Source organism: Elephas maximus, chromosome 19 (genome assembly GCF_024166365.1).
Source record: "Elephas maximus indicus isolate mEleMax1 chromosome 19, mEleMax1 primary haplotype, whole genome shotgun sequence".
NCBI classification, from domain to species: Eukaryota; Metazoa; Chordata; class Mammalia; order Proboscidea; family Elephantidae; genus Elephas; species Elephas maximus.
In genome coordinates this window covers 51,325,851-51,344,229 of record NC_064837.1, presented here as the reverse complement: position 1 = coordinate 51,344,229, position 18,379 = coordinate 51,325,851, and the positions used below count along the sequence as shown (strand labels likewise).

General features: G+C 53.2%; 1 protein-coding gene across 2 annotated transcripts; it reads left to right on the top strand.

Moving 5' to 3' along the window:
* Positions 1–8,601: 8,601 nt before the first annotated feature.
* Positions 8,602–18,295, top strand: GFAP (glial fibrillary acidic protein). Of its 2 annotated transcripts, XM_049860962.1 has the most exons (10): positions 8,602–9,451; positions 10,328–10,388; positions 10,585–10,680; positions 11,456–11,617; positions 12,953–13,078; positions 13,503–13,723; positions 14,317–14,360; positions 14,724–14,843; positions 16,095–16,180; positions 16,782–18,295. In XM_049860962.1, exons 1-10 carry the CDS (start codon positions 8,856–8,858, stop codon positions 16,821–16,823), a joined length of 1,554 nt encoding a protein of 517 aa, XP_049716919.1. In that variant the 5' UTR covers positions 8,602–8,855; the 3' UTR covers positions 16,824–18,295. The 2 variants fall into 2 exon arrangements, with proteins under 2 accessions (XP_049716919.1, XP_049716918.1); XM_049860961.1 differs by lacking the exon at positions 14,724–14,843 and having other exon boundaries at positions 8,606–9,451.
* The last annotated feature ends 84 nt before the right edge of the window (positions 18,296–18,379 follow it).

Sequence of the window (18,379 nt, the reverse complement as noted above, 5' to 3'; positions counted from 1 at the left end):
CAGAGGCTGAGGGGGCAGTGAGCTGACAGCCAGCTCCCAGCTGACCTCCGTGGGTGGCGACAAGGCGCTGAAATTGGATTGTTCTTACATAAAGAGAGTCATCCGCGAGACACAGCGATCGATGGCTCCCCAACCACTGCGGACACAGCCTGGCCCAAGGCCCCTCCCTGCCTCATCCTGGCTTTGTCCGTGGCCATGACAGTGCCCTGGCAGATGATGACACGAGGAGGGACACGTGTGGGGGTTATCTTGTGCCCACCTCGGCAATGCCAGGTAACTGCTCTTGGGCCACTTTGAGGACCTGGCAGAGCCCCACGCTCCACTTCTACGAGTGTAGAGGTTCTCTTTTCCCAGGCCCTTTACACTCACCTTGCTTGCCTCGGTCTCCCAGCTCACGCCTGGACCCCCACCCTGGCCACAGATTCCTGTCCGGTTCACAGTACCGGGCTCAGGGCCAGGAACTGAAAACACAGAGAACAAGACATGGCCCCTGCATGCAGGGGGTCAGGGATGGCACCTGTCCCTGTCACCTGAGTGCAAGCTAAAACCTCTATCAGTGCTGGCACCTGTCTAGGTGAGGGGATTGGCTTTCTCCCCTCCCCAGAGCCAGCCATTGGCTTGGTCCTCACAGGGCACTTCATCACCACTCGGCAGCTCCTAATGAGTCCTGCTGCCCAGACCCTTCCATATCTGTCCGCAGGTGTCCCCAGGAATGTCCCTTTGCTCTCCACATTGTTTGGAAGATACTGGTTCCCAGCCAGAATCTAGTTTGTGGCTTCCCCTCCTCCACGGCTCTTGTGAAGAGGGACCCACGAGGGCTTGGGATTGGGGGATGTGGAGGGAGGAAGGGATCAGAGTGGCCCCAGGGGCGTAGACATGGCTGTTTTTCAGCTCACCCTAAGGGCTCCCCTTGGATGGCCCCGTAGACCGCAGTCACCCACCCCTGCTTCCTGGCTCATCCTGTCCATTTGGAGGACCGCTGGATTGGAAATAACAGGCTGCCTGCCAGTCCAAGCCTCCCGCCAGGGCCACATCTGGTCCCCGCCTCTTGCTGCTGCCTTCCCGGAGGGACGCAGTCAGGCAGGCAGATGAGGGGAGTGGGGAGCAGAGCAGATCGGAGAAAGCAATTAAAAAGCCAGTCTCAGGGTTAGAGGCTGAGGGGAGGGTGGGCTGGAGTGGGTCCTGAATGGGGTGAGGAGAAGGGGAGATAGAAAAGGCCCAAGCTTATTAGCCCCAGCTCAGCAGCCTGGCCCCCTGGGGTGTGTGAAGGTGAGTGAGCTGATACCTTCAAAGTGCTCAGAAGGGGCGAGAAAGAGGGTGGGGAAGGAGTCTGGGGGTTTCTGCAGCCTCAGGAGTAAGGCATTTCTAACCAGCAGAGCCTGGCTGGGCACAGGCTGAGGATGGGGAGAAAGAACCACAGGCTCTCTCTAGCATTAGGGAGCTCCTGTTTAAGGGGGGAGGTTTCTGTCTTGTGGGAGCCTTAGTCTGAGGCAGGAAACAGACCCTACCCTTAGTCTGATGGAAAACATGAGTCCTAGCATCAGGAAGCCCCGGTATCTGCCCCTTCTCTTTAGGGAACCTCAGGCTGAGGTCCAGGTGAGTCCCACACCCATGAGAGATGTGGACACACCAACAGCTTCCCAAACTAGATGGAGTTGTAGGGCCCCTTGGTCAAGTTTATAGGCGTAAGAGAGGGTCAAGGATGGAGGGAGCAGAGCCCACTGGGGGAGTCAAGGAGGGAAGAAAGCAGATTAGGAAACAGCCTCTACTCTGAGCCTCCTCCAGGGCCATCAGATAACTTGTAGGACCAACTAGCGGTTTGGTTCAGGGCAAACAGCGCTGGCTCCCACCCTTTCTTCACTGGCTGCTACCCCCAGGTCCTGCCACATTGCTAGGTAACTGCTCTTGGGGAGGAGCTCCCCACTGCCCCTGCCCCAGCCTTACTGAAGTAGACCCAGGCTTGCCCCACACACTGTGCTAACATGTAGATAGGTAAATCACCTGGCACGTTATAGGTGATATTAAATGGAAGCTACGATTTATCAAAGGAGCCATAGTGGCATAATGGTTAAGTGCTTGGCTGCTAACTAAAAAGGTTGGCAGTTGGAACCCACCAGTGGCTCCACAGGAAGAGACCTAGTGATCTGCTCCTGTAAAGATAACAGCCTAGAAAACCCTATAAGGCAGTTCTACTCTGTCACATGGGGTCACTATGGATCTGAATCAGTTGACAGCACCCAATGACCACGATTTTTCAAGCACCTACTATGTCTGACGTTCACAGATTTTATTCTCACAACTACCTTGAAAGTAGGCATGATGACCCCCCATTTTACAGATGTAAAAGAAGACTTGGAGAAGGTTTCTGAAGTTGCCCAAATCACACAGCTACTGAGTGTCCAAGGGCTCGCTCTTTCCCCTATAAGACACTGCCATAGCAGTCAGAGGCCAGTCTAGGGAGCCAAGGAGGTGATCCCCTGGGTCATCCAAATAGGGGTTTTAGAAAACCTGCCCACAGCTTCCAGGCTGGTTTTCTCTCTGCCTCTAACCTGGCTGTGGCCTGGTGGCCACTTGGACCTGGGCAGCTGAGCACTGCCATCTAGTGGCTGCAAGGATTTGGTTCCCTCTCTCAGGGATGGACAATGGGATGGACTCAGTGGTCCCAAGGGGTCATCCAGAGAGAATTTTGTGTGTGGGATGAGGCCAGATGTGGCATTGATCTGTCCCAGGAGGCATCTGGATTTTGTCCCATAGACAGGAGAGCATCCTGGCAGATTCTGACATAGGGAGGGACACTGAGTGGGAGGTCATCTTGTCCCCGCCTTGGCTTGAAGCGGGGCGCAGGTTGGCTGGATGCCCTGTGATGGGGGCATCCAGGCATCTCTATGGTCAGCAGTGTTCTGTTGTGTGGAGGTCAGGCTAGGGTTTGGCCTCAGGCTTCAGATTTTGGGCCCTCAGTTTGGGGAGACAGGAGGCGCCACATAGGATGGGTCTGAGGAAGGCCAGGAGGCAGGTGGAGGGGGTGTAGAGGTGGCCAGGATGGCTGACGACCTGTCCCCCCCGCCCCCCCCGCTGGCTGTGTGTGCCTGGGGCAGATGAGCATCGCAGCGAGCAGAACTGTCCATACAGCGATAGGGCTTGGCTGAATTAATGCCATGTAATGGGAAACCATGCAGCTGTTAAAACGATGGTGTAATTAAGTGTTTATTGATATGGAAAGATGTTCACAACATATTGTTGAGTGGAAAAAGCAAATTACAAAATAATTTGTATAGCATGAGCCCACTTTTTAAAAAATGTGTCTATATATGTGAGAAAAATCTGGTAATGCTTCTCTCCAGGTGGCAAAATTACAACTAATTAAAAAAATTTTGCTTCTCTTTACCTTCTAGTTTTTCCACAATGAATGTGTAATAAAAATCATGGAAGTCTGGAAAGTCACCACCACCAAGCCTGCAGGGCTCTGCGTCTCTGTGCTGAGTGAGGCGCCAGGTCTAGGGGCTGGGTCAGGGTTGAGAACACAGGCAGAGAGCCTGGGTCTGGGTCGAGGGCCCGGGGAGGTGGCAGAAGAGAGTGAGGTCTGGCGACCCCACCTTCTGTCGCTGACTGAACCTGTGTCTCACAACCCAGCAGCTTGAGCGGATCCCGACTCAGGGTGACCCCAGGAGTGTCAGAGCAGAACCGAGCTCTGCAGGGTTGTCAAGGCTGACTTTCCAGAAGGAGATATCAGGCCTTTCTTCTGAGCCACCGCTGGGTGCATTTGGACCACCAACCTCTCAGTTAGAAGCAGAGCCTGTTAACCATTTGCATCACCCAAGATTCTGTGTCTCATATGTTGTTGTTAGATGCCGTCGAGTCGGTTCCGACTCATAGCGACCCTGTGCACAACAGAGCGAAACACTGCCCGGTTCTGCGCCATCCTCACAATCGTTGCTATGCTTGAGCCCATTGTTGCAGCCACTGCGTCAGTCCACCTCGTTGAGGGTCTTCCTCTTTTCCGCTGACCCTGTGCTTTGCCAAGGATGATGTCCTTCTCCAGGGACTGCTCCCTCCTGACAACATGTCCAAAGTATTAAGACGCAGTCTCGCCATCCCTGCTTCTAAGGCGCATTCTGGTTGCACTTCTTCCAAGACAGATTTGTTCGTTCTTCTGGCAGTCCGTGGTATAGTCAATATTCTTCACCAACACCACAATTCAAAGGCGTCAATTATTCTTCGGTCTTCCTTATTCATTGTCCAGCTTTCACACGTGTATGATGCAATTGAAAATACCATGGCTTGGGTCAGGCGCACCTTAGTTTTCAAGGTGACATCTTTGCTCTTCAACACTTTAAAGACGTCCTTTGCAGCAGATTTACCCAATACAATGGGTCTTTTGATTTCTTGACTGCTGCTTTCATGGCTGTTGATTGTGGATCCAAGTAAAATGAAATCCTTAACAACTTCAATCTTTTCTCTGTTTATCACGATGTTGCTCCTTGGTCCAGTTGTGAGGATTTTTGTTTTCTTTATGTTGAGGTGCAACCCATACTGAAGGCTGTGGTCTTTGATCTTCATTAGTAAGTGCTTCAAGTCCTCTTCACTTTCAGGAAGCAAGGTTGTGTCATCTGCATAACGCAGGTTGTTAATAAGTCTTCCTCCAATCCTGATGCCCCGTTCTTCTTCATATAGTCCAGCTTCTCGGATTATTTGCTCAGCATACAGATTGAATAGGTATGGTGAAAGAATACCACCCTGGTGCACAACTTTCCTGACGTTAAGACAATCAGTGTCCCCTTGTTCTGCCTGAACAACTGCCTCTTGATCTATGTAAAGGTTCCTCATGAGCACAATTAAGTCTTCTGGAATTCCCATTCTTTGCAATGCTGTCCATAATTTGTTATGATCCACACAGTCGAATGCCTTTGCATAGTCAATAAAACACAGAGAAACATCCTTCTGGTATTCTCTGCTTTCAGCCAGGATCCATCTGACATCAGCAACGATATCCCTGGTTCCACATCCTCTTCTGAAACCAGCCTGAATTTCTGGCAGTTCCTGGTCGATATACTGCTACAGCCATTTTTGAATGATCTTCAGCAAAATTTTGCTTGCATGTGATATTAATGATATTGTTCTATAATTTCCACATTCGGTTGGATCACCTTTTTTGAGAATAGGCATAAATATGGATCTCTTCCAGTCAGTTGGGCAGGAAGCTGTCTTCCATATTTCTTGGCATAGACGAGTGAGCACCTCCAGTGCTGCATCTGTTTGCTGAAACATCTCAATTGATAGTCCATCAATTCCTGGAGCTTTGTTTTTCGCCAATGCTTTCAGAGCAGCTTGGACTTCTTCCTTCAGTATTATCGGTACCTGATCATATGCTACCTCTCGAAATGGTTGAACATGGACTAATTCTTTTTGGCATAATGACTCTGCGTATTCCTTCCATCTTCTTTTGAGGCTTCCTGAGTCATTTAATATTTTCCCCATAGAATCCTTCACTATTGCAACTCGAGGCTTGAATTTTTCCTTCAGTTCTTTCAGCTTGAGAAACACTGAGCGTGTTCTTCCCTTTTGGTTTTCCACTTCCAGCTCTTTGAACATGTCATTATAATACTTTGTCTTCTCGAGAGGCCCTTTGAAATCTTCTGTTCAGTGCTTTTACTTCATCAATTCTTCCTTTTGCTTTAGCTGCTCGACATTCAAGAGGAAGTTTCAGAGTCTCCTCTGACATCCATCTTGGTCTTTTCTTTCTTTCCTGTCTTTTCAATGACCTCTTGCTTTCTTCATGTACGATGTCCTTGATGTCATTCCACAACTCGTCCGGTCTTTGGTCACCAATGTTCAATGCATCAAATCTATTCTTCAGATGGTCTCTAAATTCAGGAGGGATATACTCAAGGTCATATTTTGGCTCTCATGGACTTGCTCTGATTTTCTTCAGTTTCAGCTTGAATTTGCATAAGAGCAATTGATGGTCTGTTCCACAGTCGGCCCCTGGCCTCGTTCTGACTGATGATATTGAGCTTTTCCATCGTCTCTTTCTACAGATGTAGTCAATTTGATTTCTGTGTGTTCCATCTGGCGAGGTCCATGTGTATAGTTGCCGTTTATGTTGGTGAAAGAAGGTATTTGCAATGAAGAAGTCGTTGGTCTTGCAAAATTCTATCACTCAATCTCCAGCATTGCTTCTATCACCAAGGCCATATTTTCCAACTACTGATCCTTCTTCGTTTCCAACTTTCACATTAAAATCACCAGTAATTATCAATGTATCTTGATTGCATGTTCGATCAATTTCAGACTGCAGCAGCTGATAAAAATCTTCTATGTCTTCGTCTTTGGCCCTAGTGATTGGTGCGTATATTTGAATAATAGTTGTATTAACTGGTCTTCCTTGTAGGCGTATGGATATTATCCTATCACTGACAGCATTGTACTTCAGGATACACCTCGAAATGTTCTTTTTGACGATGAATACACCACCATTCCTCTTCAAGTTGTCATTCCCAGCATAGTAGACTATATGATTGTCCAATTCAAAATGGCCAATACCAGTCCATTTCAGTTCACTAATGCCTAGGATATCGATGTTTATGTGTTCCATTTCATTTTTGACGATTTCTAATTTTCCAAGATTCATACTTCGTACATTCCAGGTTCCGATAATTAATGGATGTTTGCAGCTGTTTCTTCTCCTTTTGAGTCATGCCACATCAGCAAATGAAGGTCCTGAAAGCTTTACTCCATCCATGTCACTAAGGTCGACTCCACTCTGAGGAGGCAGCTCTTCCCCAGTCATCTTTTGAGTGCTTTCCAACCTGAGGGGCTCATCTTCCAGCACTATATCAGACAATGTTCCGCTGCTATTCATAAGGTTTTCACTGGCTAATGCTTTTCAGAAGTAGACTGCTGGATCCTTCTTCCTAGTCTGTCTTAGTCTGGAAGCTCAGCTGAAACGTGTCCTCCATGGGTGACCCTGCTGGTATCTGAATACCAGTGGCATAGCTTCCAGCATCACAGGAACACACAAGCCCCCATGGTATGACAAACTGACAGACACCGTGTCTCATATATACAGGCACAATTCACCCGACTTCACTGACAAGTCCTTCCTGCTTTTGTTACATCTTTTCTCTCCAGGATTGTCTTGTACTCCTTTCAAATAGATTTACTTGAACAAAAAGGGGAGACCGCACACTGTGACTTGCCCAGCAACATGGAAGGGCAAGCCACCCTCCTCGCCACAGAAAATTGGGACAAGGATGAATAGCACAAGGATTCATCCGCAGTCTTGCTCTTCCTTTAAAGCCTCCATCTGTTCCCAGCTCCCCAGCCCAGCAGGATCAAAGGTCAGTGGGTGCCCCCTCCTAACGATGACCCTCCCCATGCTACTGGTCAAGACTCAGAGTTACATGTGGCTAGAGACTCAGGAACTCTCACCTCTGCCCCTCAGAGCTGGGACTCTCAGGGGAAGCCCTCATGTCTGGCCCTAGCAGGCAGCAAATACCCGGTGTGTGGTGGGGGGTATTACCCGGACAGAGGCTCAAGGGCCTGAGCTGGCTGAGAGCTGAGGAGGAGCGGGCAGCCTCCTCTGGCAAGCTGGAGACCTGGCAGTGCCGAGCTGGCCACCCCCAGGGCCTTTCCCTCATGCCCACTGGATGACTCACCTTGGCACAGACACAATGGTACGGGGTGGGCACAGAGCCTGCTTCCCGCTGCACCCAGCCCCCTCAGATGCTTTCCGAGAAACTCATTGAGCAGAGGGCTCAGGCTGCGCCCTGGCCTGACAGCCTGCCATCTTGGGAAAAAAGCAGCACAGCCCCCTGGGGGGCTGCCCTTGAAGTGTGGCACCCTCACCAGCAGTGGAGAACAAGGCTCCTTTCAGCAAGTGCCTGGGGAAAGGAATGGGAGGCCCAGGCATGGACAGTGGGCTATGGCGATGGGGGGGGGGGCATGGAGGGCTATCCGCTTCCCAGAGGTCCAAGGACACATATTGGCAAGGGGCTGGGCAGGGGGAAGAGGTGGACCTGGCTCCCGGCCTATACACAGTGGCTCCCGATTTCCCAAACTTACCCATCCCTGGAGGCTTTTCCCATCTTCCCAGCCTGATGTGTGGGAACTCAAAGGTGATACATCTCCAGCAGGAGAATGAGGGGGTGGCCAGGGAAACAGGGTGTCACAACAACAAAGATGTGAGCAGGGACAGCCAGGTCATTGGTAACTCCTTTGTGGAGCTGTCAAGGCTCAGGAAGGGAGTACAATGAGGCCAGGCGGGGTCTCAAGAGTGGCCCAGGGAGAGGGTCGGGAGTACAGTGTTGGGCCCTCTTCCATACCGGGATCCCCAAAGCCTCTTCTGTCAACCCCCAACTGCTAGATAGAGACTCAGCTGACCGTCCAAACAAAGGGCTGGAGTCCAGTCCAGCTCCCAGCCCCAGAACTCCTGGGAAGGGTGAGGAAGTGGGAATGGCAGATGTCTGTGTCCAGAGGGGAGGATGTCCAGGAAGCTGTCAGGAAGGGGGCTGGGTAGGAAACTGTAACATAAGCTGTTCCTTGAGAGTCTGGAACAGGTTTGTTATTCGCCAAATTCCCATCATCAAGCAGGCACTCGATGGGTGAGGGGATGCCTGGGTGATGGAATTTGAGAGTTAGAAGGTAGGTTAGATGTCCCCTGATTCAGCCCCTTCTTGACCCACCTTCCTAGAAAGGGGGTCTCCTTGTCCAGTGGCTAGGGCCCTAGACCCAGAACCTGGTCCCAGGCACTACCCATCAGTGCCCCTCCCTGACTGTGGCCCAGGCCAGGGCTGGCATGCCCAGGAAGCCCTGCCTCTGGGCACAGTGACCTCGGTGGGGTGAGAGGAGCTCTCCCCATGGCTGGGCTGCGGCCCAACCCCACCCCCTCAGGCCATGCCAAGCGGTGTTGCCAGGGCAGCCTGGGCAGTGCCAGGCCAGCCCACTCCTCCATAAAGCTCTCAGATGCCAGAAGCAGGCAGAGCCCGGCCCTGATGGAGCGGAGACGCATCACCTCGGCGGCCCGCCGCTCCTATGTCTCCTCCTCAGAGACCATGGTGGGGAGCCTGGGTCCCGGCCGCCGCCTGGGGCCTGGCACCCGCCTCTCTCTGGCCCGAATGCCCCCTCCACTCCCGACCCGGGTGGACTTCTCCCTGGCTGGGGCACTCAATGCCGGCTTCAAGGAGACACGGGCCAGCGAGCGGGCTGAGATGATGGAGCTCAATGACCGCTTTGCCAGCTACATTGAGAAAGTGCGCTTCCTGGAGCAGCAGAACAAGGCACTGGCTGCCGAGCTGAACCAGCTACGGGCCAAGGAGCCCACCAAGCTGGCCGATGTCTACCAGGCAGAACTGCGTGAGCTGCGGCTGCGGCTCGACCAGCTCACCGCCAACAGTGCCCGGCTCGAGGCGGAGAGGGACAACCTGGCGCAGGACCTGGGCACCCTGAGGCAGAAGTGAGGACGGGTACCGAAGAGAGGGGTTCTTGAGCAGGGGGACTGAGCTCCTGAGAGGGGTGCCACGGGCCTGCAAGGATCTTGGGTGCAGGGCTCTGCCTCCTTGCTCCCTGGGTTTCTCCACCTCTGGGACAAGAAGGCGATCCTTGTTCCACCATACAGTGGGAGGGACCAGGGAGAGGCCTAACACCTCAGAAGATCAGTCCAGGTACTCTTAGCACCTCCCAACCAGGGGAACGCATGGCAGAGACCTGAGTGGGTGGGGTCTTTCAGTTTCATCCACTGCTGGGCCTCCTGACTGCAGGCAGGGCGTTCGCCTTTTCTGAGCCTGGGTCTATATAGAGGAGGTGTGAAAAGGGGAGAAGGTGGGTGTCTACAAGGAGAATGGGGAGGGGAAGGAGGCAGGGGAAACTGCAGGCAGGCCTGGCTTCAGAACACACTCTGCCTATCATCACCTTGTGACCTTAAGCAAGCCACCTCAACCTGTGCAGCCTTGAAGTGGGGGTCATAATAAACCCTATTTCAATAGTTATTTGCCCAGGGTCTGAGAAGCCGCAGGGACACGATGTTTGCTGAGCTGGCAGGGCATGCAGGATGGCCTGCAAGTGCAGGAGGAGTGTGTGTTTGTGCACACAGCAGCAGCAGGTGCTGTGGATGTGCCTGCCTGAGCGGGAGCAGGTCCACCAACTCTGATAAGGCCCCTTGGTAATGAGTTAAAGCAAAGTCCCTGGACTGCTCACCCTGCTTGTCAAGTCCTCTGTCTAGGACCCCTCTGACCCTGGCTCTCCTGCCACTCTACCAGTCCTGGGAGCCTGGGGAGAGACCCGAGAGTCCTCAGAAGAGCTTGGACCCAGGAATGTGTCTTTCCCACCCCAGACTCCAGGACGAAACCAACCTGAGGCTGGATGCGGAGAATAATCTGGCTGCCTATCGACAGGTCAGGGAGGTGGAGGGGTGGGGCAGGGAGGAGGGATAGGCTTGCAGGCAGCCCACTCCAACAGAGCCCCCCCAGCCCAGCCCTCCAGAGCAATGTGCTGCTCCCCCCTGGTCCCCGAAGAAGGGATAAACAAGGCTGGGAAATGTGGAGGAAGAGTCTGGGGTCCAAGTGGCCCTTTGTCTCCTCCCCATTCCAGGAGGCAGATGAAGCCACCCTGGCCCGCTTAGATCTGGAGAGGAAGATTGAGTCACTGGAGGAGGAGATTCGGTTCCTGAGGAAGATCCATGAGGAGGTGAGGCCAGGGCAGAGGGAGGAGGGCCCAAAACAGAGACTGAAATGGACAGAGATGGAGAAAGACGCTCTGAGCCGTCATTTTGGTATTGACTGATAGAGAAACAGAATGAGAGAGAAACAGAGTGAGAGACAGAGAGACAGATACAGAGAGAGACTAAGAGAGAGAGACAGACAAGAGTATCCAACCCCTAGTAAAACGCACACACTCAACGCCCCAACTCCATTTACTGAGTGTTACGATGGGTCCTATTGCCTCATTTTTTTTTTTTTTCCTTCACAACAGCCCAATGAAGTAGAATCCATTCCAGTATCATCCCCTCTTCACAGATTAGGACACTGAGGTGCAGAGGGGTTAAGACACTTGGTAAGGTCACCTAGCTAGTTTGACTCCAACCCCCCTCTGCCATCTGTCTCCCTTAAAATGACAGCCACTTATAAGAACCCCTGAGCTCTGGCCTCAGATCATAGATTCAGAATCCATGTTGCCATGGAATCAGGAACACAGGCACCCCCATTCACAGAAATATAGTCACTGTCCCCCAAGAATGCAGGCACACTCTCAGAGCCAGCTCCGGCCTGTCCAGCTCTGGGAAGAGGACACCATGAAGCCCCAAACCATCCCGTGTCTCCCTTAGCCTGGGCCGTGCCACTTTCTCCAACTAGGGCTGCCCCAATTCCCTTAGCTGTGTCCATGTCCAAGAGGGCATGATGCTGCAGGAAACCCTGGCTGTCGCCTGAGTCCTAAGCCCTGGGACTTTTCTCACGCTGGCCAGGAGGTACGGGAGCTCCAGGAGCAGCTGGCCCAGCAGCAGGTCCACGTGGAGGTGGACACGGCCAAGCCAGACCTCACAGCGGCCTTGAGAGAGATCCGCACGCAGTACGAGGCAGTGGCATCCAGCAACATGCATGAGGCAGAGGAGTGGTACCGGTCCAAGGTAGCCTAACTGTGGGCAAGCCTGTCTCCTCCAGGCAGCTCTCCTTGTACCATACGGGAGAATTGGGAGGGAGGATGCAGGAAGGTGGGAAAGGATCTTCTCTGGGTTACTGACCTCTGGAGAAATGAAGTGACTTGTCCAGGGTCACACAGGCACTACTACCTCCAATAAGTAAAACAAAACAAAAACCAGACCCATTGCCGTTGGTGGATTCTGACTCATAGTGACCCTATAGGACAGGGAAGAACTGCCCCATAGGGTTTCCAAGGAGCACCTGGTAGATTTGAACTGTTGACCTTTGGTTATCAGCCAAACTCTTAACCACTACGCTACCAGGGTTTCCTCTGAGAACTTATTATTGCGTGCCAGGCCCTGTCCTAAGTGCTTTGCATGGATTACCTTTTAAGAAGTAGGTACTGTTCTTTGATAGGGAATTGAGGTCCAGAGAGGTTAAGTAATTTGGCCAAAGTCACATAGCTCTTAAGTAGTAGAGATGGATTTCTAACGCTTGCCCATCTCCTTGTGGAGACTGATGTCATTCTTGATCCTTGTACTGGTCAGTGTGCTGGGTTATTGAACATCTACTGTGTGCCAGGCAGTGCCTGGGATGTAGAGAGGTGTCTGACCAAGGAGATGTGATGTGCACTCAAACAATCACAGTATACCTGTCTCCATACACCTGAGTGCTATGGCATCCGTAGAGAATGCCATGGGGCAGAGCTTACATATGCAGTTAGGAGACCAGGGAAGACATCATAGGAGGGCATTTGGGCTGGGCAGGACAGACAGGCTATGGGGCAAGCAGAGGAGGAAGGCAGAAGCATTATGAGTGGAGGCCACAGCCTGGACAGCGGCAGGGGCCCAGAGATGCTGGCCCAGAGTGCCAAGCTGAGGAGTGTGAGCAGCTAAGGCCAGGGGTGGTTCTGAGCACGGGAGAGGCCACAAGGAGCTTTAAGGGCCTCATTCAGGATGGAGAGGGCTATTAGAATCCAGGACTCTACTCTGCACTGCCTACCGTGGGGGAAAACAGCATCCAGTGTAGAAGCTTTTGGATTCCACGGCAAATGGTTGTTCATTCATTGGCTGACCAGGCCCAGCAGTAGATGCTGGAGGCACAGCAGTAGCTACCCTGCCCCTCCCTGTGGTCATAGTCCCCGGGAGTAATTCCAGCCAGGGCTAATGTCCAGGGGGTGACCTGGACAACCTCCCTGATTTCCCAAAGGTCGTGCCTTCCCATGGGCCTTCACAGCCACCCCCCCCCCCCGCCATATGAGCCCCACTGCTGTCCCTTGGCCCCAGCCCTTCCCCCCAGCCTACCGCCCTGTTCCCATCTAGTTCGCTGATCTGACCGATGCTGCCGCCCGGAACGCGGAGCTGCTCCGCCAGGCCAAGCACGAGGCCAACGACTACCGGCGCCAGCTGCAGGCCTTGACCTGCGACCTGGAGTCCCTGCGTGGCACGGTGAGCACGGACAGGGCTGGTAGGGGTGGACGGGGGCCAGCGAGCTGGGGCTAGCCCTGGCGGAATGGGAAGAAGGGCTGCATTCCCAGGAGATGCCAGAGGAGCAGGGCCGGGACGGGGACCACGGCTGAGGCCCAACCAAAAACCAAAACCAAACCTAGTGCCCTCGAGTAGATTCCGACTCATAGCGACCCTGTAGGACAGAGAAGAATTGCCCCCATAGAGTTTCCAAGGAGCGCCTGGCAGATAAAAACTGCAACTCTTGAGAGGCCCAGATCCTAAAAAATACTCCAGGGCGGGAACACAGGCAGGGCCTGGAACGGGGCAGGACATCGAGGGGCGGGCCTAGGGCCGGGGGGGACCTGAAGCCCTAAGCCGGGCCTCGCCGCTGGACCTAGAGAGACCCGCCGACTCCACCCCACAGAATGAGTCCCTGGAAAGGCAAATGCGGGAGCAGGAAGAGCGCCACGTGCGGGAGGCGGTGAGTTACCAGGAGGCGCTGGCCCGGCTGGAGGAGGAGGGGCAGAGCCTCAAGGACGAGATGGCCCGCCACCTGCAGGAGTACCAGGAGCTACTCAACGTTAAGCTGGCCCTGGACATCGAGATCGCCACCTACAGGAAGCTGCTGGAGGGCGAGGAGAACCGGTGCGCACTGCCTACAGAAGTAGGGAATTCCCACTGCCCCTCCTTGCTGCCCTTGATAGAGTCGGCCTTGCTCTCTTCAGGAGCTGTGTAGTGCTTGGCCTTGTGTCCAGCTTCCCTCATGCCCCAATGCCCAGTGCTGCCCCTGCTTAACACACAGTAGGTATTCAATAAATATTTGATGGATGAATAGATTCCATTCAAACAATATTGATTAGGTCCCACACCCAAGGACTTGATTACTCCCCAAACTTAGAGGCTCACTCCCCACCCTCCCAACAAAGATTGGGCTTCTTTGATCCTGATGGATCTCTTTTGCCTCCTCAGAACATTCTTCACCAATCTTCTGTCCCCTCTGCCATTATCCAAGCTCCACTCTCCTCTGGACACATATTCTCCTTGCATATAAAACTGCAGCCCTTCAAAGACTCCTGGAGCCCCGGAGAGCACATTGGCTGTTGGGAAAAACTAGGAGATGGGGTTGGCCTTTCCTAATAAGCTAAAGGGCCTTGAGGCTATCATGATAACCCTGGACCAGGACCCAGTCTGGGGATGTCCTAGGGCAGCTTGGTCACCCATCTCCCTCTGTCTTTCAGCATCACCATTCCTGTGCAGACCTTCTCCAACCTGCAGATCCGAGGTCAGTAGAGCAGGGCCTTGTGGGAAGGATGTTGGATTCTTACCCCTTCCCCCAGGCTTGTGGGCTGCTGCTTTAGCCTGGGGCCAAGGACCAGAGCAAAGGGGTCTGGGACTCTCCTTGGAGGCTTCATGATTCACTGCAAAGCTTCTAGCCAGAACACATCCTCCCAGGACCCTTCCCAGTGAGGTGTCCAGCTGCTCCTGGCCTGCTCTGGCCCTTGTCCCCTCTCCCCCCTACTGTGCCCCATTCTGCTACAGAACTGGGGGGAGGGTCTTAACCTCTCTCCTGTTGGCAGGTCCCTGAGTAATTTATGCCTGTCTGAGTGTTTTATGTTTTTTTTTTTTTAACTGCTTGTCACTACAGGGGACAAAAGCACCAGAGAAGGGGAAGGTCACAAGGTCACAAGACATCTCAAAAACCTCACAATACAAGTTATACCAATACAGGCGCATCCGATTGTAAACGGAGCCCTGCCGGCTCTAGGTTAGCTGCCTGCCTTTCGGACACAGCGCTTTTCTCAGCTTGACAGGGAATGAGCCTCACCAAGCCCATCTTCCTGGGCCTCCTGGGCTCCCTCCTCCCAGGCTTCCCCTAAAAGGCCAAGGCTTTGTCATTTTTCCCCGGCAACTTCATTGCCCAGCTCAGGACTTGACACAGAGTAAAAGTATGCTAAACGAGCAGAGCTGGCCAGTGCTAACAGTGGTGTGTCCTTGAGTGTGCAGAAGAGAGGCTCTGAGGCCAGGTTTTGCCTCACCTTGTCCCCATCACTGGGAAGGCCCCTTGAGTCTGGCAGTGCCTGGTGACAGCCAGGCTATTTAATTCCTCTGTCCCGAAGGCTCAGCTCATTGCTGATTCAGCCTAGAGGATTATTTCCCCCTGGACTGCTGCTCTTGTAAAGAATAAAATTTTATGCTCTCTGTTCTTAATTTTAAATATTAGTGAATGTGACATGTTATATTTTTCTCTCTGAGGGGGTGGAAAACTAAATTACTTTTTACTTGTATGTGGCCCTCAAGTGATTCTTAGATAGGGCAAAAAATTCTTCTACGGGGCTAGAAAATTAAGGAATACCTGATATTCATGTCCCAGGGTTTAATCCAACACCAGAAGGGTTAACCAAGCTGACCAGGTAGAGGTAATACTGCCAGGTGCCAGGTGGTAAAGGGTCACTAGGCAGATAAGTGTCAGAGAGAATTAGGAAAAGGGAAAAGGGACAGGCAAGGGACCCACATGTATTGAGCACTAATACGTGCCACACGCTTAACATATATTATTTCAATTTGCTGACTCCTCACTCCCACCTAGAGAAGTAGATATCATCATCCCCATTTTGCAGATGAGGAAACTGAGGCTGAGAGGTAAATTAACTTTCCCACAGTCATATGGCTGGTTAGTGGCTGAGCTGGGACTCAAGCTCTGGACTTCCTGATTTCGAAGCCCGTGTGTGCCTTCCTTGGCACAATGCTGGGTTATCAGAAAGCCAGGTGCCAGACAAGGGTTTGCAGAGGGGCTGAAATGAAGCTGGGCCAGGAGATACAGCAGGACACTGGGCAGAGCAGCCAGCACTTGCCCAACACAGTCTCCAGCCCCTTTGGAAGTGGCTTGTCTACTCCCTGCCTGGTTAGATGGGCTCTCACACTCAGGATTGGGGGTGTGTGATGGGAAGGCTGAGGGTGAGAGAGGATGCCTAGTCCCCAAGAGCCCATGGAAGGCCTCCTGTCCTCACACCTGCAGAAACGAGCCTGGACACCAAGTCCGTGTCTGAAGGTCACCTCAAGAGGAACATCGTGGTGAAGACTGTGGAGATGCGGGACGGAGAGGTGAGGATGCTGAAGCCAGTCTCAGCGACGGCCTGGGGCTGGCCCACAATAAGGCCTTGACAACGCACAGGAGCTCCCCAGGGAGCTGGATGTAATTCCATTTCTCCAGCCCCGCCACTGGCTGTTCTAAGGGGCGCCTGGAGAACTAGGCCACAAGATGGGGTCCTAATTCAGGCTCTTTCCCTTTCTCACCTGTGGAGTCAGGTGCCCGCAGCCCCAGAAAGAAAGAGAGTTAAGGTTAGGAGTTCTCACCCCCAACCCTGGCCAGGACAGTTGGGAAGAGAGAGGGCTTTCAGTTTCCAACTTGGTTAAAGAAGCATGTCAGAGACGTGAGAAGGAGGCTTTGGCATCAGCCCCTCCCCATTCGCAGCAGCAACAGTAAGAGTTAGTCTCAAACCATTAGCTTACCAGGTGCCCAGTAGTGTGCAAAATGCTTTATAGGCATATCTCATTTACTTCCCTGACTATGGTTATCACAGAAAGAAAGATCCAGGGGGGTTGGGGACTTGCCCAAGCTTACACAGCCTCGCAGCGGTGGGCTGGGCTGGGGTCTGTATGAGCTCCTAACTGTTGCACTGTGTACCTTCCCTGTCCCCTACAGGTCATCAAGGAGTCCAAGCAGGAGCACAAGGACGTGATGTGACACAGGATCCACCCAGCGGCCCCTGACCCACAGTGTGAGGGCCCACAGTCGGAGGCAGGGTAGCTGCCCCTCCTCTGTTAGCTGATCTCCCCAGATCTGCGTTCCCACCCTCCCCACACCTTTCCCTCCTTGCCAGCTCGCTACCCTAGGCCTCATCAGCATTAGGCCTGCCAGACAGCACCCACTGGCACCCAGCAACTCCAACTAACGGCACTAATGCTGGGAGCTGCATTGCGCTCACTCACCCCAAAGGGGCGGCCTGAAGGAGCATGGCCAGCAGCTTAGGTTAGAATTAGGAGGGGAGAAGCTGGGGAGGGCAGAGGAACCTGACAAATCACCCTCCACATCCCCAGTACTTGTTGTTATGGCAACTGTTGCCAGAGCCAGTCTCTGCAACTGTCTAGGAACTGGGTCTTTGAGTTTCCTCCAGCTGCTGGAGGAAAACAGACTCTGAGACAGGAAGGGGGAGTCCCCGCAGGCAAGGGACCCCTGGCTAGAGGCTTATTCTTCTAACCTGACCCTGGCCAGACTGCAAGTAGGTGGACATGTCCTGTCACCTGGCGTGGTCACCAGACAGATATTCCCAGATCCCAGAGGGGCTCCTGAGCGGTAACTCATGTCTCAGCCCCACTGAGCTGCCATCCAGGGAACCAGCCTGTGGGATCCTGTGGGCATGTGGGAGCTTGATTCTCAGAACTTGGGGGATGATAGTGTAAGTAGAGAGGGAAGGGGTACAGGGAGGGAGTAGAGGGGGGCTGCCTGGCCCTAGGTATGGGTACAGAGAGGCAAAGCCCTCCATACAGGCTGGAGGGGCTGCTGATGGGGATAGTAGGGCGCTGTGGGTGACATTTGACCTGTGGGTCATGGAAATCAAGAAGTGATTCATCTTCTTGAAGATGCTGCTGAAACAGGAGAGAGTAGGGCTGCTGCCCATGGCATGGGAGGTGTGGGGTGGGGTGGGGTGGGGTGGCACAGCTTTGTTCTAGTTCCAAAGGTCTCTGCCTTGCTTTCTAGTCCCTGTCCATCCAGGCTCCAGACCCCTCGTGCTGCTGTCTCCTGATCCTGGCAAATGACCCTCTCTACCCCACAGCAACCAGCTGCTTTTCCCTAAGCCAGGGGCACCTTTTGGTCCCCTCTCACCCACACACAAAACATACTCCCGTATTTTAGGCAGCACCCTATTTTATAAACCAAGAACTTGAGGGCAGCTCAGGGCAGCTTCCATCCCAGAGCACCTGCTCTGCTTTCCCTGGGAAGACAACAGCAGGCCCAGAAGTAGAGCTGAGAAGGCCCACTCCAGGGTCCCCGCCTCTGCTCGAAGGCCAAAAGGAGGGAGACGTAGAGGTCCTTCCCTCTTTCTCAAGATTTGGTGCCCTCTCCCCTCAACCCCTCCTGCCACCTGCTGCTGAACTTCAGGGCACTGCTGCTGCTTTTAGTCATTGAGAAAAAATAAAGACAAATGCTGTGGCCTTCCCCAGAGTGGACTTGGATCTGTCAGAGAGGTGGGGCTGGGGGGGAGGACATAGCCTTGGACAAGACGCAACTTGCTTCTTATC